At 39.6% G+C, this 25,691-nt stretch overlaps 1 protein-coding gene and 1 long non-coding RNA gene across 2 annotated transcripts in view; one reads left to right on the forward strand and one right to left on the reverse strand.

The window, feature by feature from the left end:
* MGST2 (microsomal glutathione S-transferase 2) overlaps positions 1-18,542 on the forward strand; it is a 37,626-nt gene extending 19,084 nt beyond the window's left edge. Inside the window, 4 exon segments of the mRNA XM_032463810.1 lie at positions 13,811-13,820; positions 13,822-13,882; positions 16,502-16,583; positions 17,050-18,542. Coding sequence (XP_032319701.1) covers positions 13,811-13,820; positions 13,822-13,882; positions 16,502-16,583; positions 17,050-17,179 — 283 coding nt within the window. The 3' untranslated portion in view covers positions 17,180-18,542.
* Positions 2,046-25,691, reverse strand: part of LOC116658669 — a 44,230-nt gene continuing 20,584 nt past the window's right edge. The window contains exon 2 of the long non-coding RNA XR_004313907.1: positions 2,046-2,837. This is a non-coding gene — a long non-coding RNA (uncharacterized LOC116658669). The remainder of the gene's footprint in view (positions 2,838-25,691) is intronic.

The following is a 25,691-nucleotide window of genomic DNA, read 5'->3' on the forward strand; positions in this document are numbered from 1 at the left end:
GTCTTTTTGTTTTGCTTATGGTTTCCTTTACTATGCAAAAGCTTATAAGTTTAATTAGATCCCATTTGTTAATTTTTGCTTTTATTTCTGTTGCCTGGGTAGACTGCCATAGGAGAACATTGCTAAGATTTATGTCAGAGAATGTTTTGCCTTTGTTTTCTTCTAAGATTTATAGTGTCTTGTCTTATGTTTAAATCTTTAAGCTAATTTAAATTTATTTTTGTGTATGGTGTGAGGGACTGTTCTAACTTCATTGATTAATGTACAGCTGTCCAGTTATCCCATCACCGCTTGCTGTCTTTACTTCCTTGCATGTTCTTGCCTCCTTTGTCAAAGATTAATTGGCCAAAAGTTTATGGGTTTATTTCTGGGCTGTTTATTCTGTTCCATTGATCCATTATATCTGTTTTTGTGCCAATACCATGCTGTTTTGATTACTGTAGCTCTGTAGTATTGTCTGAAGTCTGGGAGGGTTATTCCTCTAGCTTTGTTCTTTTTCTTCAATATTGCTTTGGCAATTCTGGGTCTTTCATAATTCCATATAAATTTTAGGATTATTTGTTCTAGTTCTGTGAATAATGTCCTAGGTAATTTGATAGGGATTGTGTTAAATCTGTAGACTGCTTTGGGAAGTATGGCCATTTTAACAATATTAATTCTTCCAATCCAAGAGCAGGTGATATCTTTCAATTTCTCTAAGTCATCCTTAATTTCCTTAGTCATTGTTTTGTAGTTCTCCACATATATGTCTTGCACTTCTTTGGTCAGATTTATTCCTAAGTATTGTATTGTTTTGGATGCAATTTTAAAAGGGATTGTTTCTTTACTTTCCTTTTCGGATACTTCGTTGTTAGTATAAAGAAATCCAACTGATTTCTGTATGTTAATCTTGTATCATGCTACCTTACCAAATTCTTTTATCACCTCTCTTAATTTTTGTGTGGAGCCTTTAGGGTTTTCTATATATAGTATCATGTCATCTACATATAATGACAATTTTACCTCTTCTCTTCCAATTTGGATCCCTTTTATCTCTTTTTCTTGCCTGATTGCTGTGGCTAGGCCTTCCAAGACTATGTTGAGTACAAGTGGTAAGAGCAGGTATCCTTGTCTTGTTCCAGATTTTAGTGGGAAGGCTTTCAGCTTTGCCATTTCTGATATTATGCTGCTGTAAGTTTGTCATAAGTAGCTTATATTACGTTGAGATTTGTTTCCTCCATACCCACTTTGGTTAGAGTTTTTATCATAAATGGGTGTGGAATTTTATCAAATGCTTTTTCTGCATCTATTGAGATGATCGTGTGATTTTTGTCTTTTCTCTTGTTGAAGTGGGGTATCACATTGATTAATTTGCATATGTTGAACTATCCTTATGTTCCTGGGATGAACCCAACTTGATCATAATGTATAATCTTTTTTATGTGTTGTTGGATTGTTTGCTAATATTTTGTTGAGGATATTTGCATCTGTCTTCATCAACAATATTGGCCTATGGTTTTCTTTTTTGGTCATGTCTTTGTCTGGGTTTGGTATCAGGGTGATGGTGGCTTCATAGAATAAGTTTGGGAGTATTCCCCCCTCTTAAATCTTTTGGAAGAGTTTGAGAAGAATCGGTTTGAGTTCTTCTTTGTATATTTGATATAATTCCCCAGTGAAGCCATCTGGTCCTGGACTTTTGTTTGCAGGGAGGTTTTTTTTTTTTTTATTGCTGCTTCTATTTCACTTCTAGTGATTGGTGTGTTTAAATGATTTATTTCTTCTTGATTCAGTTTTTGTGGACCATATATTTCTAGAAACTTGTCCATTTCTTCTAGGTTGTTCAATTTATTGCCACATAGTTGTTCACAGTATTCTCTTATTTTTTGTATTTTTGTGGAGTTGGTTGTAATTTCTCCAGTTTCATTTCTTATTTTATTTGTGTCCTCTCTTTTTTCTTCTTTGTGAACCTGGCCATAGGTTTGTCAATTTTGGTTATTCTTTCAAAAAACCAGCTCTTGGTTTGATTGATTTTTTCCCCCTATTTTTAAATCTCTATTCCCTCCTGATCCTTCTGCTGACTTTCGGTTTTGCTTGCCCTTCTTTTTGTAATTCTTTTAGGTGGTAGGTTAGGTTGTTTATTTGAGATTGTTCTTGTTTTTTAAGGAAGGCCTTATCACTGTGAACTTCCCTCTTAGGACTGCTTTTGATGCATCCCATAGATTTTGTGTGGTTGTGTTTTCATTGTTGTGTGTCTCAAGGTATTTTTTAATTTCTTCTTTGATTTCATCATTGACCCATCGGTTTTTTAGTTGCATGTTTTTTAGTTTCCATGCTGTCATTTTTTTCTCACTTGCTTTTCTATGATTGATTTCTAGTTTCATGCCATTGTGGTCAGAGAAGATGCTTGAAATAATTTCTATCCTCTTAAATTGGTTGAGGTTTCTTTTGTGCCCTTCATGGAATTTTTATGCTTATCTTTTATTTGGAAAGTGGCACTCTTACATCACTACCACAAGTGGGAACAATTACACTTGTCCTCATTTATTTGAGTAAAAAGTTGTTGATTTATAGAAAAATAGTAAGAGGTAGATGCAGAGGCTAAAATTTTGACAGTAATATAATAATGTTTGAAGTTTGGGAGATACCATACTATTTATAAAATTATAGGAGGAGATTCTGCATCTTCCTACTTTGTCGTTCATGAGCTGAGAACTTCGTGCTGGGGAGCTTTGGACTTGCAGCAGGTTACATTCTTGGGCCATTGCTGGTTCTTGTTACTTCACGTAGTTTTCACAAATTTGATTTTCTTTCAAGTTACTGCTGTCTCCTGGCTTTTCTGTATCTGGACTCCTCTTGTCCTAGGAATAAAATTGACACCATTTCCAAATATTTCACTTAAGTTGTTTATAAGTATACAAAGCCAGTTTCCTTGTTAGAAGTGTCTTGTTTATTTTGTTTGATTAGTCATGGCAGAACAGAAAGGGGTTAAAGAATAATAGCCAATAATTGGGGTGGGGTTGGGGGATTTGGAGCCATAAAATACCTTTAAGGGCACAGTATGGGTATTCTGGATTCTCTCTCAGAGGTGAATGGAAATGGTCCTTACTCCCTTCCCTGAATTTCTTCTTGGATATTCCATAGCACTAGCCTAGTTTTTGCCTTAAGTTCTAAGGTTTAGGATAAACTTGACCAGAGCAGAGTAGATTCATTGCTAATAAAGCCATTTCAACTTTATCTAAGGTGGTTAGGGCAGGAACCCCTGGGATAACCAGTTCATTCCAAGCCTGCTTGGCTACCTACCCTCTTTTTCAGGGTAGGCTCCCCTGAGCTCTGCAGATCCCCAAGAGGGAATGCACTTTCTTTTTTGGCTCTCCGGAACCAAAACATTGAGTCCCTTCAGCTTCCCTTGATGGTCTCATGGTCTTGTCAGCAGCAGAAATGCTGCCTTTTCCCCTACTCTTTTCTCCTGCTGCTATGCCCTAAGCCGAGCCCTATGCCCTATACTAAGTATAGCCGAGAAGTGCAGTGTTATGACTGATTCTTTCTTTGAGTGGAACTTGACATCTCATAGCAATCACTTCAAGGTCCCTCTGACCACTACTGAACTCCCTATTTTCCTGTCTGCGGGTTGCCTCAGGTTGGATATTTATTTGTCAAGCAGAGATGATGATTATAGAGTCTAACTTATCCTAGTTACTAGCCTAGGGTCCCTTCTCTAGAGCCCCCATTCAATTCCTCTTCCCTTCCTCCAGGGAGAGCATTGGAGTAACTTTCTAGAGTTTTGTAGTCTTTTGCCAGAATACATTTTTTGAAATTATGAAAATAGCAACTATAGTTTCACCAAGGGCCATTTCTTCTTGTTATTACTAAGCTTAGAAAATCCTAGCTAGTCATTTTGAGCACCTTGATCCCTTTAAAGGCTCTTATAAATCTAAAAAGTAGATCCAAGTAATAAGTTGATCTTGTAATTTAAATATATTCTCTCTGATTCTATCCTACGGGAAGAAGCAGCTGCTGATGACCTCACTCTTTTTCATACACTTGAGGACCATCATTAAATGTCTTTCATCTTCAATTTTTTGAGGTTAGGTAGCACCAATTCAGCTTTTCCCCCCCAATCATTAGAAAAACTTGGTTGTTCTCTTTAGACTAAAATTTTTCATATTATTTCTAAACCTGGCACCTGGAAGTATATATAGTATCCTAACAGTGGTTCCATCAGTTCTGGGTAAGGTAGAAGAATTTCTTACTTCCTTCTTGTTAATGCACCACTGTTTTCTTAATGCTGAATTATTCAGTTTCTGTTCCAGAATTAACCTGCCACAGGGCACAAGTAAACTCAATCATCATGAATCTGAGTACTCTTTAGAAATATTAGCCTTTTCTTACTCTACTATAGTTCTGGGGGAGGGGTATTTTTTTGTTTGTTTGCCATTTTACTAACTTCTTATAGCGCTTTGAATTCTAAACCTGAAATTTAGAAATTAAAGCTATTGACCATAAAGCATGTCTAAAAACTATGAAGAAAAGGAAAATTCAAAAGGACAGTAATTTTTCAAATATTCTGCAATACTAAAATTATAGTAATTTGAGTCACTTACCTCTGTATTAAGTACAAAAAATAAACAATAGAGAGACAATAAACACATATGCATTCTTCTTGCAAGTGTACATCAGCTGAAAGCACAAGGTGTACTTATCCACTGGGTTATAAAGGGCCAGCAAGGGGTCTCCAAGATAAGAGAATGACTGATGAGTTCTTCAAACTCCACCCTCCTCTAAAACCCACCTTATTACTCAGCTGGGGCTACTGTAACAAAATGCCATAGACTGGGTGGCTTCAATGACAGGTATTTATTTTTCAGTTTTAGAGGCTACAAGTCTAAAATCAAGGTTCTGGCCAATTCTATTTCCAGTGAGAGCTCTCTTCTCTTGGCTTCATGTGTCCTCACATGGCCTTTTCTCTGTAGGGGTGGGGAGGGAGAGAGGGTCAGTCTGGCAGGTGTCAGAGCTCTCTGGTGTTTCTTCTTACAAGGACACCAGTCCTAGTGATTCAGGACCCCACCCTTCTGACCTCATTTAACCCTAATTCCTTACTCCAAATACAGCCTCACTGAGGGGGTTAGGGCTTCAGCATTTAAATTTTGGAGAGACACAAACATTTAGTCCATACCACTACCAGACAGCTTCTGTCACACAAGCTAGATGATTCTCAGATAGTCAGGGGACAAGTGGCAGCTAGAATTTGGATGAAATGCAAGCCTCACTCCCTCAGCTGCCCATCCTGTTCCTTAGCAAACGCGTCACTAAAATGCTGGTTAGATTCATGCCCTCCACCATTAGTAGCAACCTCCCTCTCGTGTTCCCACAATAAGGGTTACTTGACAAGGAGCAATTTAGATAGTTACAGATCTATACAAAAAGACTGGCTCCAGCAACCTCTCATCCCCAAGCCTTTTCTGAGCATATTAACCTGTTGCTCTGACCCCTCCATCAGTGTAATAAACCAGACACTTCCCAGGGTCCAAAGCCAGCAGACCGAGGCTGGGTCATCTGGGTTAATAGTACAAGTTGCTCATGGCGGTGTGCAGCCTAGTGTTTTGGAACAAGTCACCAAAACAAAAGACATAAGAAAAAGGAGCAACAAAAATCTCAAAGGGGAGAAACCTCCTTTTAGTTGCTTTGATGCTTTTTATTTTTTAAAAGATATACAGTGAGCATGGCATTAGGGAGCGTTCTCTGGCTGATCAGGTTTTCCCCTTTGGCAGATGGTTCAGATTTTCTACAAACGAGATTGTTACAAGCAAGTGTTTTGTGTTGAGTGTTCATGGGAAACTTATCAAAAAGCAGAAATATTCAAGTGCTTTAGGCCAAGGATCTCCCAAGTGATGTGCACACACAGAGGGTGTGTGCTAAGGAATCTGCTGTGTGGGTGAGGAAAATATTGGAGTTTTTTATATTTACCCCTAAAATATCTTTAAATTTCTATTTTGTATTTGTTTTGTAATGTATATTATAAACTCTTCTAGTCAAATGCATTAGCTGTGCTAGTGGACCAACCCCATATTCCCAGTGACTTAACGGGAGTTACGTCCTGCTCACGTCAAGGTCTTCCTGGTTGGGTGGACTTCCACTTGGGCTTTTGTGGCATAGGCTCCTTCCATCTAAGGGTTCTGTCCCCAGCCAGGTCCTCAGAGTTCTCTCCATTCAACTAGTGTGTGGGGGAAAGGAGAGCTTGGCACACTGTCTACTCAGCTTTTTGGCTCAGAAGTGACACATTTCATTTTACTTACATTCCATTGGCAAGAAGTAGCCCCACCCAAATCCCAGGAGACTGGGAAGTGTAGTCCCTGACTTGGCAGCTACTGCTCAGAGCCAAGTTCACGCCATCCTTGTTAGCCGGCCACCTCTGCTACAGTGGGATGTGTACATATTTTTATGGCAGTTATGCAATTTTAGTCAGAGACTAGGGTTTTAGGAACTGTCAGACCCCAGTGTGATTCTTTTCCAATATGAAGTGAGCTTTCTAGTCCATACATCTAATTGCTGAGACAGGGGCCAAGCAGAACCTAGCTTGGGTCTGCCCTCACTGCTCCCAGCCCTCAGGTCCAGGTGGGAATCTGCAATGGTCACATGTCCTGAGCCTCCAGGCCTCCTTGGAGTTGGGGGTGGACCATGGGGGCTTTCAGTGACTTTAACCTTCAGTCTCCACAGGCTCCACCAGCCCATCCTCTAGGGTGGCCGACTCTTTCCAGTTTGGGACTTTTCCAGTTTTAGCCCTCAGATTCCTGTGTCCCAGGACATCTCTCAGTTCCAGGCAAACCAAGCCAATTTACCAGGGATTGTGCTGATTTTAAAAATCAAAGTCTCACATTCTGAAAACCTTTTCAGGCCGGGGAAAACCAGGATGGTTGGTCACCCCACTGTCCTTCCAGCAAAGACTTTTTCTGTTATCCCTGGGTGGAATTTGAGCCCCGGGTGACACCTGCCTGTAACAGAAAATAAGCTGCTCTCTAATCTTCTGGGAAGCTTAACTATCAAAGAGCACAGGATTATAGTGCAAAGAGGGTCTCACCAGGGAAGAGTAGACAGACTAGTTCTCCCTCAGTGTGGACATGCAGGAAAGGGGGCATCCGTCAGTGGTCAGTGTTTTGAGCATAACATGGCGGCCCAAACAAGGACGTGGTGACATGCACAGGTTTGGTAAAAGAATTTACCAGAAGTTAAGCATAAGAATAGAAAGGAGTTTACTAGAGTACATTGTCATAGGCAAGAGTGGGCCACACAGAGGTGCCTGTGTGAGCGCCAAGGGCTGGTTGTTGGGGTCTTTTTTAAGGTTGGGTCACAAGGTGCCTGACTGGCTTGTGCACAAGTCTGTGGTTGGTTTTAGGTGAGGTAAGAGGTTTAGGGTCCATGAAGGGCGGTGGGGGCCTGATAAGGTGGGCATTACCTGGGGCTGTTAGTTTTTAAGGGGAATCATGCCCAGTAAAGAATGTACTTTATCTGGGAGCCCAGAAATGGGGGTCATTGGACTTTGAAGGGACATCACTTGGCCCAACAGTCAGAACCAATGTTACCCCTCTGTTCCTGCAAGGGGTCATTGACACAGTGGCTGCCAGCTGATTTCTGTCCCTTAGATTTTTCCTGAGGCTCTTCTGTAATATGTCTGTCTTCATGTCCAAAAAGAGACTGTCAATTATTTTCATGTCAATGTAACTGTAATTCGTCACTGATAGGGTTGTGAAGAACAGGTTTTCAGAGTTTGATCCCCTTGAGTTAAAGTGTCTGCTGACGGTTACTGTGAATGAGCTGACCTGGGACACATCTGGGCATGGACGGCTGAACGGTGGTGTGGGGGTTCTGCAGGGGCAGCAGAAGGACATGGTCACGTGGCGAAGGGGGTCATTATTGCGTGTTGGAATGAGATTCCACTTATTCCGAGGCCAAGGAATACCTGGTGTCTTCAGCAAGCAGCAGCAGGGAAGACCATTAGCGATAGCAGGGCCCCAGTCCTGGCTGTCAGAGAATTATTTTCAGTCTCTGAAAGATGAAAGCAAGAAATGGACACAGCCCTAGGGCTTAAAGGCAAGTCAGTAAATGAGGAACCGGGAGAAAAGTTACAGTGCGCGCAGCTGGGACATGAGGTTGGGTGAGACCAAGAGTGACTAACCGCTCTTGGGAGAGGAGCGTGAGAGATACACTAAACTGTCGAAGTACCCCACGCTGTGCCCTCTGGGAGCACAAATGCAGTTAAACTCACTTCCGTGCCTGTGTCTCAAGTGATTTCTTTAACTTTTTTTTTAATTGAGTTATAGTCAGTTTACAATGTTGTGTCAAATTCCAGTGTAGAGCACAGTTTTTCAGTTATACATGAACGTACATATATTCATTGTCACATTCTTCTTTGCTGTGAGCTGCCACAAGGTCTTGTATATGTTTCCCTGTACTATACAGTATGATCTTGTTTATCTATTCTACATATGCCTGTCAGTATCTACAAATTTTGAACTCCCAGTCTGGGAGTCAGTGATTTCTTACTACCCACTTCCCCTGCCTTCCCAGTTGCTTCCTTGAGCCCCAGGGGATGTGGGCAGGGACACAGCTCTGCTGGCTAGCGATTGACGGGAGGGGCTGTGCCCCAGTCCTGGGAGTGCGGTACTCCTCTCCAGATTCTAGAGTCTTCTGTGACCGCATGGGGGCTGCTCAGTGGTCTGTGGCAGAGGGAGGTGAGGGCCGTGGCTCTCCCCAAGTCTCTGTCACTTTGTCATTTGAGGCATGGCACTGCAGGCGTCTGGAGTCTCACCAAGCCTTTCATAAAGGCCATCCTGCAACTTTCAGCCTGGTCTCCACTGGGGTGTGAAACTGGTTCCCTGGCTCGGGCAAGGAGAAAGACCCCGGAACATCCCTCTTTCTGATTGCCTCATTCTTTCTTGCCCCGGAGGCCTCCTTCCGCTTGCAGATGAGACACACAAAAGTGCACGTGCATCTCACCGTGTGGGGCAGACACACACAGGGGCCGCAGATCCCAGCCCCTGTTGGGCTTGGCTGGGATGCTTTTATATAATATCTCTCTGTCCCACACACCTACTCAAGGCCACTAGAACTGCAGTGGGGAATAAAACCTTCTAAATAGTTAGACTTTTATGAAAAATAAAATGGACTGGTTTTGAAGGTGACTTTTTAGAATCTCATCATGGCTAATTTTGAGTCCTGTTGTGGAAAAACTTAACCCTTAAATTTTGAATAATTTAAGGTGTTTTACAATAGTAGATACAAGATGGGACAACTGTGTTTTGTTTTCAAAAAGGATCATATAAAACTCCAATGAGTGTGAAAAATAGAGCATTCTTCTGCTCGTAATCTCTTTTACTTCATGGAAAGTAGGTCTATGGATTTAGCTGAGGAAAAGGAAATGTTTTTAACATAGCTGTAATTATTCTGACCATTCACATTTATAAAGTGTCTTTTCACTTAACCTGCCATAGCAACTTACAAACTTTAAAAGATATTAGTAAAAAGGCAATCATCAGAAGCAAAATGATGCCAATGACAGAAAACAGCAGAAAGACGAATCTTGGTTACTTCCCTGAGTACAAGAAATTTGTGGCTATGGTTTGTGAGGATATCAATGTCATGACCTTCCTTGGGTCATTATGGCCTTTCAGGCCTTAAAGACAAACAGTTAAAAAAAAAAAAAAGAAAAGAAAAGAAAAGCACTTGGCATTCATATTCTGCATTTCTGATTTTCCAAGGGTCTGATGATCGCTCTCCTGGCTCTCCTTGGAGAGTGGCGTAAGTTTATGGTCGTCATTGCTGGCACAGGGTTAGAAATGTCCACTTGTTTCTGACTCTGCACAGCCATAGTCTTTTATGCACATTGAGTGAGTTATGCAGTTAACTATGCAGTTTTCTTACCCAGTTTTAAGACATGGTTAAATTACTATCAGGGAGGTTTTTTTCTCATGTAGTTGTGTCATAAACTAATAAGGTTGAACTGATCATCCATAATTTCCTGTAGATTTATGGAGAATGAGGAAAGAACTACAGTCTGTAATGATGCTTTCTTTTTTTTAAGTTAGAGATTTTTTTCAGATTGACGTATAATTGAAAAATTGTCATATATATAAAGTGTACAACATGTTTTGATATACATGTAATTTGTGAATGGATTTCCCCCACTGAGGTAATTAACACATCCATTACATCCTTACATATTTAACCCTTCTCATGTTTACTTTTTTTTGTGTGAGAATACTTAAGTTCTACTCTTAGCAGATTTCAATTATACAATAAAATCTATAGTCATCATGTTATATATTAGATCCTCAGACCTTACTCATCTAATAACTGAAAGTTTATACCCTTTTACTAGCCTGTTTTGATTTTGCTCACCCCCTGCCCCTGACAACCACCAATCTACTCTGTTTCTGTGAGTTTACATTTTTTTTTTTTTTTAAAGATTCCCCATATAGGTGATACCATGCAGTATTTGTTTTTCTCTGCCTGGCTTATTTCACTTAGCATAATGCCCTCCTGGTTCATCCATGTTGTCACAAATAGCAAGATTTCCTTCCTTTTAAAGGCTAAATAATATTCCATTGTATGTGTATGTGTATGATGTTTTCTTTATCCATTCAACCACTTTCAAACACTTAGCTTGTTTCCATATCTTGACTACTGTGAATAACACTATAGTCAAGATGAGAGTATAGGTGTCTCTTAAAGATAGTGATTTTGTTTCCTTTGGATATATACCCAGGAGTGCACTTGCTTGCCAGTTGCTTTTTCTTGTCTTTTTGATAATAGTCATTCTCATAGGTGTGAGATGATACCTCTGTGGTTTCGATTTGCATTTCCCTGGTGATTAGTGATGTTGAGCACTTTTTCATGTACCTGTTGATCATTTATGTCTTTGGAAAAATGTCTATTCAAGTTCTTTGCTCATTTTTAAATTGGATTATTTGGTTTTTTCTGTTGCGTTATGTGTTCTTTGTATATTTTGGATATTAACCCCTTATTGAATGTGTAGTTTGCAAAAATTTTTTTTCCATCCCATAGGTTGCCTTTTTATTTTGTTAGTGGTTTCCTTTGTTGTGCAAAAGCTTTTTCATTTGATGTGATCTTACTTATTTTTGGTTTTGTTGCCTCTGCTTTTAGTGTCAAATTAAAAAAATCATTGCCAAGACCAATGTCAAGGATCTTTTCCCCTATGTCTTCTTCTAAGAGTTTTATGGGTTCTGGTCTTTAGGTTCAAATCTTTAATCTATTTTGAGTTGATTTTTGTGTATGATATAAGACAGGGGTACAGTTTCATTCTTTTGCATGTGGCTGGCCAGTGTTCCCAGCATCATTTACTGAAGAGACTCTGCTTTCCCCATTCTATGTCCTTGGCTCTTTTGTTAAAATGAATTGACCATATATGTGTTTGTTTCTGACTGTATTTGTGGTTACCATGAAGCTTACATAAAACATCCTATATTTTTAACAGTTTATCTTGAGCAGATAGCAATCTAGCAATCTAACTTGGAAGTATTCAAAAGCTCTACATTTTTATACTCCTTCCTAATTTTATGTTTTTGATGTCACAAATTTATATTTTTAATATTGTATATCCATTAACAAATTATTGTAGTTTTAATACTCTTGTCTTTCAACCTTTAGAGTATATAAGTGTTTTGCCCATCATCACTGCAATATTAGAGTATTCTGAATTTAATTATATATTTACCTTTACCAGTGAGTTGTATACGTTCATATAGTTTCATGTCAGTAATTAGCATCCTTCCATTTCAACTTGAAGATCTCCCTTTAACATTTCTTAGAAGGCAGGTCTAGTGGTGATGAACTTCTTCAGCTTTTGTTTGTAAAATTCCTTCTCGTCCCTTCAGTTTTGAAGGACAGCTTTGCAGGGTAGAGTATTCTTAGTCGGCTGTTTTTTTCTTTCAGCACTTTGAATATATCTTCCCACTCCCTTCTGGCTTGCAAGGTCAGAAGGTCACTGCTTTTTTGTTTACTATGGTTCTATGGGACTTGTGCAAGCCTCATTGGCTATCAGAGCTAGGTGATTTGGACACCTGTCCCTTGGAGAGCAGCTGCAAAAGCTGGGTGCCAGATGTGTGTATAAACTCCTTTCAGAGATGCTGGCAATCTGGTTTTATTGTTGGAGCAAACTAAAGGGAGTAGGCAAGAGAAGTGCCCCCATCAGCTCCCCTGGATCCAGAGAGAATGTCAGCCAGCCCCTAGATACATGCTAAACTAGAAGCTGGGCCCTCAGGCATCAGCTTGTAAAGTATGGAGTCAGACCCGTTATAAAGACTGGAGACAGGTGGTTTTGCCTGCTCCCTCGGCAGTAAGCTCCAGAGGGATAGCTGTAGTCAGTGCTCACCTGCTCTGTTAGGAACTGCTGCTTTGTTTGCTGAGGTCCTATGGGTCTCAGGGATACAGGCCCTCCTGGCTTGCAGAACTAGGTGTTTGGGGGACCCAGCCCTCAGATGGGAGTCTTAAAAGTCGAGGTGTTAGACATGTAGTCCAAACCCTTTGCTCCTCAGGGAGAAGCTGGGGGTTGAGGGTTTCCCCCTGAATGTAGGGTGCTGTGCTGGGCGTGCTGTTTATGGGAAGGTGGGGCTCAGCCTTTCCTACTTGTTCCAGTGTGGCTGTTTTCTCATTTGCCTGGTGTGTGGGAATCATTCAGCTGGTTTCTGGGTATCTTTCAGAGGGAACTACTCTGTGTGTATCTGTACTTCCAGTGCATCTGTGAGAGGAGGGAAGTTCAGAAGCCTCCCATGTTACCATCTTGGTCACAAAAACAAAACCAAACAACTGAAACAAAACACTTTTCCATTATGAAAAGAAGAATCACTCATGGTGACCTGGGTTAGAAGACTCAGTCTTCAAGAACCAGAATCAACTATTTCTGGGTCAATTGCCTCATAACCTTAAGTAATCAAGCTTTAAGGCTTCAGGAAGGAGGTAGGATCATTTCTAATCCTATGACCAGTCCAGCAGGATCAGCTCAGGACCTCATTAAAGTTTTTTTCTGGTTGTGATATTGTTAGCAAAGGGCTCAGCCAACCTAACCAAGATCACTTAGGGGCATAGCACAGGAAGGAAGATGAATAGAATTCATCTTTTTTCCCTTTGCTAGGTGCAGATAAATTAATTATAGTTCCCAGAGAACCTATTCCCTTCTGCTTAAAATAGTATCAAATTTTCCATTCAAGTCTTCTATGAATAGAAGCAATCTGATTTGACATTAGGACAGAGCTTTGTAATCTGGAGATGACACAGTCTACTTATGATTCTCCGTGAGGCATCAGTCAGTTTGGGTTCTCAGTCTTTAGTTTTTTTTCTTCTGTAAAATGGGAATGAAATATGCTCATTAATTTATTTCAGGAGGTTTTAAAGAAATTATTTAAAAACCATTTTTAATGTGCTGAGTAACACAAATGGAAGGCAATAGAAGTGAGGGAATTCTGGGGAAGAAATTCATTTAATGTGAATTGACTTATTTTCTGGGTTATTTAGGTAAGATACAAATGATCTCTAGGCTCAGGATCAGGATCATCTCGAGGCCTGTCTTTTGGAAAATAGCTACGATTCATTCTACTGGCAACTTATATGTAGGAGAGTGATTCTTGGCCCTTCTCTGAAGTTTAAACAGTGGTGGAGTCCCACCTTGAAAGACTCATTTTTACCTGTAAGGACATTTAAGCTCTTTAAGTTAATTCTTATATTTTTGTAAGAAGAGACTGGGCATTTACCTCTAGATGAAATCTCACTGCTTTGGTGTATAGTTTTCTCATAAAATAACCCACATCTCTTTTTTCTGTAGACAAAACTGCTGTGGAGTTTTACCCAGTATTCATGATTACATTGTGGATGGCTGGGTTGTATTTCAACCAAGGTAAGTTTAAAATACAGTCAACTCTGTTGTAATGACGACTACAGTTCTTACCGTATTAAGCAGCAGGTATGCAGCTACACATCTACCGATCCTGGAAATTGCTTTAAACAACATAAGCACAAAGAGCAGTGAGCTGCACATGACCTAACTCAGGCTTCATTCCAGTTTATTTCAGTGATTAGATTAAAAAATTGGAACAAACTGTATGTTGGGGACTCCAGAATGAAAATGACATGTGCTTGTCTTCAGTCTAATACTCTAAATTCCAGTTTATCTATAAGAACAGAATTAACAATTCACCCTAATTATTTTACCTAATATTTATTGAGTATTATGTTGTAGGTACTATTTAAGTGTCATACATATATTATCTCATGTTTGGATTTATAGGATTAAAAACCTTCCTATGAGGTAGGTTCTATAATTAATTCCTATTTTACAGGTGAGGAAACTGAAGTACAGAGAGATTAAGTAATTTGTACAACTTTACCAGTGTAGGAGAAAATTAGCTTTCAAGTACAGAGTAGGGTTTATAGGTATTTGACCCCTAAAACCCAAAGAATGTAGTGTGACTGATGGATGTAGCAACTCTGTGAACACCCACTTTATTTGAACGGGGTATCCTTGGGGGCTGAGGGCTTCACCCAGACTCTACTCGTCCCTTTCACAGGAGGTCAGACTAGCACCAGCTGCCTTATTTGGAGAAATTTAATCCTTTACTTTGATAACTCTCGTGGCCTCATTTGGGTTTGACACTTGATTGTTAAGATTTGAATCAACCAAAATCCAGCTGCTTTCAAAGGCAACCCTATCACTTCCTTCTTGTAATTTTTACTTTTGACTGAGGAATTTCAGATACAATGTCTTTCCAAGAATGACTTAACTTTATTCCAGCTCACATTTTTATCCATTAAGGGCAAAAATGAGGGCAGTAGTTCCTTGTCAGGTAAGACCACGTTCACAACTAATCAGAAAAGTGCCCTTTGATAATGGGACTCAGCCTCTGCCATCTGACCTGTAATGGGCAGAATGAGACCACCCACCTGTCAGGAAATCCTGAAATGATTTCTTGGGTATCTTGTCCTAATTTTGATTCTTTCTCATCCAGAGCAGATTGCCCGTTCGGTTCTGCCTTGAACGGTTCTCAGTGGCTTTGTGGGAGTAACTGATCAGACAAAGTTTCAGAACTGCTTCCTCAGGGGCCCTGCCACCCTTCTCCTCCACATCTTTGCTCGGCCCCCTGTTCTCATCCTTTAGGGCCTGGCACAAACGTCATCCCCTGGGAGGGGCCTTCGCTGACCCCTTCCTAAAGGCGGCCTCCTCCAGTTCCCACTGTCCATCCCCATTCATTCCTTTCCCAGCACGTTCAAGTCTGTACTTTTCTTCTCATTTTCCCCTGTCTTTGCTAATAACCCCATAAGGGCAGGGAGCTTGTATCTTTTCACTGCTAACCCCAATCCTTGGAATACCTGGTATATAGTAGAAACAAAAAAAAAGTTTGACCTAATAAAACAATGAATTTAATTTTATCCAGCATATTGGAATCCCACAGACAGGCTTCAGGTGTTTACAAGATGGCAGTGTGCATCCATGAAGTGCTGAGAAAGAGAAGGGGTCCCTAGCATAGGGAAGATCCTGAGATTTTTCACTGGACAGGGTGGCAGAACATCACACCACATTTTACACTTCTTTTAGGTAAAATCTATCTAGCAAAATGCACAGATCTGAAGTGTACCATCTGAGTTTTGACAACATGTACACCTGTGTCATTCAAATCCCTATCAAGACATGGAACATGACCTCCACTCAAAGTTTCCCTCAGGTCCTTCCCAGCCTCTTTCAGAGGCAAACAGTGCTCTAATTTCTTTTCATCTTAGTTTAGTTTTTGCCCATTCAGCAGGTACCCCTTGTACAGTGCTTCATTCACTCAGCCAGATGTTTTTGAGATTCGCGGTGCTGTCCTCAGTTGTCTCTTTTCATTGCCGGTGGTGTTCCATTGTATGGTGGTCACGGTTGGGCCATTCTCTTGTGGATACATTTCCAGGCTGTTTGCAGTGTTTAGCTATTAGGAATAAAGCTGCAGTGAACATTCTGTGCGAGTTTTTTGGACATGTGCTTTTTTTGTCCTCTTGGGTAAATACTCAAGAATAAATTGCTGGGTCAAAAAGTATGTTTAGTTTTCTAAGAAACTACCAGACCTTTTCCTAAATTGGCTGTGTACCATTTTGCATTCCTACCACCATTAGAGGTTGCCAGTATCACCAACATTTTATGTTGTTAGTCTTTTTTAAAATTTAGCCATTCTGGTGGGTGGGAAGTGGTATCATCTCGTCGTTTTAAGTCGCAGTTTGCTGATGTGGGAAGATGTAGAAAGTTTTTCATGTGCTTATTGGTACAGTTGTTTATCTTGCTATGTGAATTTTCTATTCAAAGCTTTGGCCCATTTAATCAAAAAACCAAGTTGTTTTCCTTTCATTATTGACTTGTCAGAGTTCTCTACATATTTTACGTACAAGTCTTTTGTCAGATACATATTTTGTGAGCATTTTCTCAGTTTTCACACTAGGTTTTGAGAGGCTGCCATAACATTCTGTATCTTCTCTATTTTTTTTTTCTTAGTTTTTGCGACTTGTTTGGGTCTGGTGTACATATATGCTCGTTACCAGTATTTCTGGGGATATTCAGAAGATGCTAAAAAAAGGTAAGGAGAACCCAAGAATTGGGTGTTTAGGCAAAAACTAGCAGGATGGAGTCAGAATTAGCATCACTGATGGCTGTGATGGCAAAAGTGATCGCTGTTGCCTCAGGCCATGCACAATTAGGTGTGAGACAGGAAATTGCAAGTATGAAATTGTACTGAGTGCACTCTTTGCCCACCACAGTTTAAATTCTTCAAAGATTCTGTATTGTCTCCTGCAAGTACACCAAGGGAAATAATCCCACCTAACCTTGTTAGTCCTTTGTATGTTCAAAGGAGCCACCTGACCTCTGGGGCTAGGCATCCCCTTTAATTTATGTGATGAACCAAATTTTTCAAATGGCAAAAAACATGGAAATTCTGGGCAGTGTCTATAGACACGCGAGGTCTGCGCCAGGCTCCCCAGCTATGAATTTAGCCCAGGTTATATTTATCACCCCTCTCTCTCATCTCTTATATCCACCCACAGGATCACTGGTTTCCGGTTGAGTCTGGGGGTTTTGGCCTTGTTGACCATCCTAGGCGCTGTGGGGATTGCCAACAGCTTTCTGGATGAATACCTGGACTTCAACGTTGCCAAGAAACTGAGGCATTTGTAACATTTCCCTCTCCCTTTACTCAAATGCTTGCAGATGTTCCATTCTGAAGGTTAGATGGTGTCACTTGTTCAATGAAAAGGAATAAAAGGCTCCTTTCTGGGTTATTTTTTTGAAATGGCTTTGTACAAGCATACCCTTTAGAGATTACATTTCCTGTTCATTTAAGAACTTAAGTTTGCTCTGAGGGGATGTATCCATATCACCAGTGGAAGTGTGCTGAAGCCCTGGTTTTGGAAGTGGATGCTGAAGTCATGCCTGCTTACAGGGGAGAAAGCGGCCTGAACTGTCCACGTGCAGGGCTGCCTGTGGATCGCCGCCATCACTTGTTTCCGAGTCTGCTTCTCTCTTGTTCCAGACAGATGCTGATAAGGCAGCTGAACCCACTTCATTGGTTGCAGGAGAACAACAGATGGCTGCCCGTGGGGGAAGTCATGCGGTCACATGGAGTAGCCAGAGAAGGGTCATCAACTAATAGCACAAAAGGAATTTGTGAAAATGCACTTTGTAAAGAAAAGGGGGAAAAGGCGTGTCATTTTCAAGGAACCATCCAGAGAGGAGTGCTCAGGGACTCTGGCCCCTGGGCAGTGGAAGGTGGGTGATGGTCTTAGCCAGAGTGTCTAGGCTGGGTTCCCGTGCCACATGGCACTGGGGGCCTGCAGCTGTTGGACCCTGATGTGCAGTCACTGGCTGGCACAATGCAAATGGCCTTCCTTCACCTGTAAAATGGGAATGAGTGAGTCCACCTCACAGGCTTCAGGGACCTTAGGAAAATGGAATTAATGAGTGTATATAAGGAGTTGTCTGTAATTTTTCTGAAGTTCGACAGACTCTAATCTGGTGTGGGCATCTTCAGGAAGCTTTTTATTGGAACTTCTGTGTGTGTGTGTGTGTGGGTGCAAAGACAGGTTACAGAGGCTATGGATACTAGAAAAGAAAGGCATTAACACACTAGCATTTCCAGAATAGTAAGGGAGCAGACATGACAACCTCTGGCATCCCAAACAACAGTGCTAAATATCCCAGAATACTCTATCTGTATGGGAATGGGGGGATCTGGATACCAGCCCAGTTCCCCAACTTACTAAATAACGCCCTCTGGGTGGTGTACCTTACGCAAAAGAAGTGGAGACTGCAGACCCAGACAGCGCTTGACTGGTCTACCCTTTGCTGGCTGTGCTACCGCAGTGTGGTGTAGCTCTCTGCCTCAGTTTTCTCTCAGCTAAAAAGGGGCTGATATTTTAAAATGCTATGATTCTATGGTCTTTTTACTTTTTGGTATTCTGATCAGTTACGGTGATTCATATTGTAACGTTTTAATTGTCTTATACATTGAAGACAGTATCAATAAAGAGAGAATGCAAATTTCATTCTAAAGCACAATTACTGCAAAGTCATTCTTTGGAAATGGGAAAACCCCACTATTTTCCAAATATTACACTTGAGGATTTTTAAACAATTTGTTTTGCATTTAAATAGGAATTATTTAAAGCTGTAAACTACAAACACACACACACAGAGTTTGGTTAAACAACATGTGGATAAAGCCCAGAGTCCCATACAGGATTAATCCTAAGAGGAGCACACCTAGACATGTTATAATTAAAATGACAAAAATTAAAGAGAATGTTAGAAGCAATAAGGGAAAAGTAACAACATACAAGGGAACTCCCATAAGACTATTCGCTGATTTTTCAGCAGAAACTCTGTAGGCCAGGAGGAACGGGCATGATATATTTAAAGTGATGACAGTGAAAAACCTATAACCAAGAATACTCCACCGAGCAAGGCGCTCATACAAATTTGATGGAGAAATCAAAAGCTTTACAGACAAGCAGAAGCTCAAAGAATTCAGCACCACTGAACAGGCTTTACAACAAATACTAAAAGAACTTATCTAGGAGGAACAACTTCTGTAGGAGGAAAAGAAAAGGCCACAACTAGAAACAAAATGGAAAATCTCACTGGTAAAGGCAAAACATTCAATAAAGGTAAGAAATCACACAAAACTAGGAGGAAGGTTAAGAGACAAAAGTAGTAAAAATCACCTGTATCCACAATAAGCAGTTAAGGATACACAAAACAATTAAGTGTTAAAATATGGTATCAAAAACAGTCATTGTGAGGGGAGAAGAATACAAATGCAAGGTATTTAAAATGCATTTGAGATTTCCGGTCAAGATGACAAGAGTAGTAGGACCATGAGCTCACATGTCTTCTCGACTACAACAGAACTACAACTGAGTGATAAACAACCATCAAAAAAAAGGAACCTAGCAAAAAAGATCTTCTTCAACTGGCAACATAAAGAGGGAACCACAGCAGGCTGGTAGGAGGGGTGTGCTCATGATATAATCGGGCCCCATACCCCCTGGATGGGCCACCTAAAAGCTGAAGAATAATTAAGTTGTAGAGGCCCTCCCACAGGAGTGAGTTCTGAGCCCCATGTCAGGCTCCCCAGCCCAGGGTTCTGGCATTGGAAGGAGGAGACCCCAGGACATCTGGTTTTGGAGGCCAGTGGGGCTTAACTCCAGGAGTCCCATGGGACTGGGGAAGAGACTTCATTCTCTTGGGAAGTACACATAGAATCTCTCATGCAAAGGTCCGAAGGCAGAGGCAGTGATTTCATAGGAACCTGGGCCAGACCTGCCTGCTGGCTTTGGACTCTCTCCTGGGGAGGCAGGGGACAGCTGCAGCTCATACAGGGGACATAAAAGCTGGTAGTGCACATTCCAGGAGCATTTATCTACATTCCAGGAGTGTTTAGCTTTCCTGGAGGCTGACATTTTGATTGGATTATTAACATCAAGACCTAGCCCCACCCAGCAGCCAGTAGGCTTAAGGGCTGGGAATCCTCAGGCCAACAACATACTGGGTGGGAACACAGCCCCTCCATCAGACTTCCTGAACCACAAATGTCTCTAGACCTACCCCTACCCACCAGAGGTCCAGCACCAATCTTCACACAGTAGTGGGAAGGCACCACCTCCTGCCAGGAAACCTGCATAAGCCTCATCCATCAGGGGGCAGATGTCAGAAATAAGAAAACAATCCCAAAGCCTGTGGAAGGAATCCACAAATACAGGCCAGACTCTACACTGAGACTGGCTAGACACTGGCCCTTGGGTGACAAGAGAGGAGGGTACTGCTGGAGAGTTCCACTAATCTGTCTTAAACTCACCAATCCATTCTTCTGCCTCATTTTGTCTATTCTTGGTTCCTTCTAGTGTGGTATTCATTTCAATAACTTTATTCTTCAGCTCTGGGTATTCTTTATATTTTCCAACTCTGCTAAAAACTTTGCTCTGTGCATCTATACTCCTCTTGAATTCTCTGACTCTTCACCATCATTCCTCTAAACTCTTTCTCAGATAAACTGCCTATCTCCTCATCACTTAGTTCTTCTGGGATTTTGTTCTTCCTTGGCCTGGAAGATACTTCTCTGCCTCATATTGCCTCATATTGTCTACCTTTCTATTTGTATTTTTAGATAGGTTATTTACATTTCTCAACCTTGGAGAAGTGGCCCTCCGTGGGAGACAACGCTATAAGGTTAGAAATCAACCACAAGAAAAAAAAAAAAAACTGCAAAAACTGGAAACATGTGGAGGGTAAATGTACTAAACAACCAATGGATCACTGAAGAAATCAAAGAGGAAATTAAAAAAATACTTTGAGACAAATTAAAATGAAAACACAATGATCCCCAAACTTCTGGGACACAGCAAAAGCAGTTCTAAGAGCGAAGTTTATAACAATACAAGGCTACCTCAGGAAATAAGAAAAATCTCAAGTAAACAACCTAATCTTACACCTATGGCAGCTAGAGAAAGACATACAAACAAAACCCAAAATTAGTAGAAGAAAAGAAATCATAAAGATTAGAGGAGAAATAAATGAAATAAAGACTGAAAAAATTGAAAACATCAGTGAAACTAACAGCTGGTTCTTTGAAAAGATAAACAAAGTTGATAAACCTTTAGTCAGGGTCATCAAGAAAAAAGGAAAGGGCCCAAATTAATAAAATAAAAAATGAAAAAGAAGTTACAACGGATACCACAGAAATACAAGGGATCATAAGAGGCTACTATGAGCAACTATATGACAACAAAAAGGAAAACATAGAAGAAATGGGCAATTTCTTAGAAAGGTACAGTTTGCCAAGACTGAACCAGGAAGAAATAGATAATATGAATAGACCAATTACCAGTACTGAAATTGAATCAGTAATTTTAAAACTCCCAACAAAAGTCCAGGACCAGATGTCTTCACAGGTGAATTCTACCAAACATTTGGAGAAGAGTTAGCCCCTATCCTTCTGAAACTATTCCCCCTCCCCCCGAAAAAAAATTGAAGAGGAAGGAACACTTCCAAACTCATTCTATGAACTATCATCACCCTGATACCAAACCCAAAGATATCACAAAAGAAGAAAATTGCAGGCCAGTATCACTTATGTATACAGATGCAAAACCATCAACAAAATACTAGCAAACTGACTTCAACAATACCTTAAAAAGGATCATACACCATGATCAAGTGGGATTTATCCTAGAGATGCAAGGATTTTTCAATATCTACAACTCAATCAATGTAATACACCACATTAACAAATTGAAGAGTAACAAACCATATGATCATGTCAATAGATGCAGAAAAACCTTTTGATAAGCACATCCGTATATTATAAAAACTCTCCAGAAAGTGAGCACAGATGGAACACACCTCAACCTAATAAAGGCCATACATGACAAAGGAACAGCTAACATCATACTCAATGGGGAAAAGCTGAAAGCACTTCCTCTAAGATCAGGAACTAGACAAGGATGCCCACTCTCGCTATTTTAGTCAACACAGTTTTGGAAGTCCTAGCTGTTAATCAGAGAAGAAAAAGAAATAAAAGGAATCCAAACTGGAAACGAAAAAGTAAAACTGTCACGATTTTCAGATGACATGATACTCTACTTAGAAAACCCTAAAGAACTGACCAGAAAACTACTAGAACTCATCAATGAATTTGGTAAAGTTGCAGGATACAAAATCAATATACAGAAATCAGTTGCATTTCTATACACTAACAATGAAATAACAGAAAAAGAAATTAAGGAAACAATACCATTCATCATCACACCTAAAAGAACAAAAAAACTAAGAATAAACCTACCCAAGGAGGCAGAAGACCTGCACTCCCAAAACTATAAGACACTCATGAAATAAAGATGACATAAACAAATGGAAAGATATATCATGTTCTTTGGTTGGAAGAATTAATATTGTTAAAATGGCCATACTACCCAAGGCAATATACAGATTCAATGCAATCCCTATCAAATTACCAACAACATTTTTTTTACAGAGCTGGAACAAAACAAGTTAAAATTTGTACAGAAACATAAAAGATTCCAAATAGCCAAAATAATCTTGAAAAAGAATGGAGCTAGGGGAAACATTCTCCCTGATTTCAGACAATACTACAAAGCTCCAGTAACCAAGACAGTATGGTACTGGCACAAAAAACAGACACATAGATCAATGGATGGAGCACGACAGAAAGTTCCAGAAATAAACCCACACACTTATGGCCAATTAATTTACAGCAAAGGAGGCAAGGATATACAATTGAGAAAAGACAGTCTCTTCAACAAGTGGTTCTGGGAAACCTGGACAGCTACCTGTAGAAGACTGAAGTCAAAATATTCTCTAACACCATATTAAAAAATAAACTCAAAATGGATTAAAGACTTAAATGTAAGACCAGATACTATAAAACTCCTAGAGGAAAACACAAGCAGAACACTCTTGGACATAAGTCACAGCCATATATTTTTTGAACCAGCTTCTGCAATAATGGAAATAAAAGCAAAAATAAACAAATGGGATCTAATTAAACTTAAAAGCTTTTGAACAGCTAAGGATACCATCAACAAAATGAAAAGACAACCTACTGAATGGGAGAAAATATTTGCAAATGATGCAACTGACAAGGGACTAATTTCCAAAATAGACAAATAGCTGATACACCTTAATATCAAAAAAAAAAAAAAAAAAAAGCAACCCAATAAAAAAAATGGGCAGAAGACCTAAATAGACATCTCTCTAAAGACAGACAGATGGCCAACAAGCACATGAAGAGATGCTCAACACTACTAATTGTTAGAGAAATGCAAATCAAAACTATGGCTGAGATACCACCTCACACAAGCCAGAATAACCATCATTAAAAAGTCTACAAGTGATAAATGCTGGAGAGAGTGTGGAGAAAAAGAAGCCCTCCTACACTCTTGGTGGGAATGTAAATTGGTGTAGCCACTATGGAGGACAGTATGGAGGTTTCTTAAAAAACTAAAAATAGTCTTAGCATATGACCCAGCAATCCCACTCCTGGGCATATACCCAGGAGAAAAAAAAACAATTAAAAAAGACACATGCACCCCAATGTTCACAGCAGCACTATTTTACAATAGCCAAGACATGGAAACAATGCAAATGTCCATCAACAGATGACTGGATAAAGAATATGTGGTGTATATATACAATGGAATACTACTCAGCCATAAAAAAGAATAAAATGCCATTTGCAGCAACAGAATGACAATCTCCAGGTCCATCTAAGTGAAGTAAGGCAGAAAGAGAAAGAAAAATGCCATATGATGTCACTTATATGTGGAATCTTTAAAAAAAAGGACACAAATGAACTATTATTTACAACTTAGATGATTGACTTCTTGAATATGTGTAAGCACATTTGACTGTCTCTCATGAATGGATTACTGCATTCTGTTGATTCTTATTTTGTGGTTGGTTTTATTCCTTTGATAATTGTATAAGTTTAAAAAGCTAAAGCTCCAAACTATTCTTAGAAACAGCGGTACACATGTGTATATTTTAAAATGGTTTTCTCACTCAAAGTGTTGCTCTTCCTAGAATAAACTTTGTTTCCAAGAACTTTGGGGCTAAAATGATAAATTTTATGTTATATATGTTTTATCAATAACTTTTTTTGAAAAGTGAAAAAATGCATTTGAAATTAAGAGGTCAGCAGCTTAAAGCAATCATATATTCATATTTATATGATTGCTTAGCTGCACAAAAGCTTTTAAGTTATATATATATATAAAATTTTCATATATATATATGACTGCTATACCAAAACCTCATGGTAACTGCAAACCAAAAATCTATAATTGATATACACACACAAAAAAGAAAAAGGAATCCAAACATAATACTTAAGATAGTCACCAAATCATGAGAACAAATGAAAGAAAAAAAAAAAGATCTACAAAAACAAATCCAAGACAATTAACAAAATGGCAATAAGAACATATTAATAATTACCTTAAATGTAAATGGACTAAATGCTCGGAAAAAAGACAGAGACTGGCTGAATGGATACAAAAATAAGACCTGTAGTTTTGCTGCCCACAAGAGACTCACTTCAGATCTAGAGATACATACAGACCAACAGTGAGGGGATGGAAAAGGGTATTCCATGCAAATAGAAATCAAAAGAAAGCTGGAGCAGCAATACTTATATCACACAAAATAGATTTTAAAAGACTCTTACCAGAGACAAAGGACACTACATAATGCTCAAGGAATCAATCCAAGAAGAGGATATAACAATTGTGTGTGTGTGTGTGTGTGTGTGTGTGTGTGTGTGTGTGTATACATACATACACATGCACCCATCATAGGAGCACCTTAATATATAAAGCAGTTGTTGAACAGATATAAAAGCAGAAATCAACAATAACAAAATAATAGTGGGGGACCTTAACATCCTACTTACATCGATGGACAGATCATCTAGACAGAAAATCAATAAGGAAACACAGGCCCTAAATAACACATTAGACCAGATGGACTTAACTGATACCTATAGAGCATTCTATCTGAAAGCAACAGAATACACATTCTTCTTAAGTGCACATGGAACATTCTCCAGAATCAACCACATGCTGGCCCACAAAGCTAGCCTCAGTAAATTTAAGAAAATTGAAATCATACCAAGCATCTTTTCTGACCACAAATGCTGTAAGGTTAGAAATCAACTACAAGAAAAAAAACTGCAAAAATTTCAAACACGTGGAAGCTAAACAATATGCTACCAACCAGTGGATCACTGAAGAAATGAAAGAACAAATAAAAACACAGAGACAAATCAAAATGAAAACACCACAATCCAAAGCCTCTGGGACACAGCAAAAGCAGTTCTAAGAGAGAAGTTTATAGAGATACATGCTTACCTCGGGAAACAAGAAAAATCTCAAACAACCTAAGCTCTCTAAAGCAACTAAGGAAAGAAGAACAAACAAAACCCAAAGTTAGTAGAAGGAAGGAAATCATAAAGATCAGAGAAGAAATAAACAGAGACAACAATAGAAACAAACAAACAAAAAATCAGTGAAACTAAAAGCTGGTTCTTTGAAAAGATAACCTTTAGCCAGACTCATTATCAATAAAGTTAGAAATGACAAATGAGAAATCACAACTGACACCACAGAAATACAAA

This window comes from Camelus ferus, chromosome 2 (genome assembly GCF_009834535.1).
Source record: "Camelus ferus isolate YT-003-E chromosome 2, BCGSAC_Cfer_1.0, whole genome shotgun sequence".
Taxonomy (NCBI): domain Eukaryota; kingdom Metazoa; phylum Chordata; class Mammalia; order Artiodactyla; family Camelidae; genus Camelus; species Camelus ferus.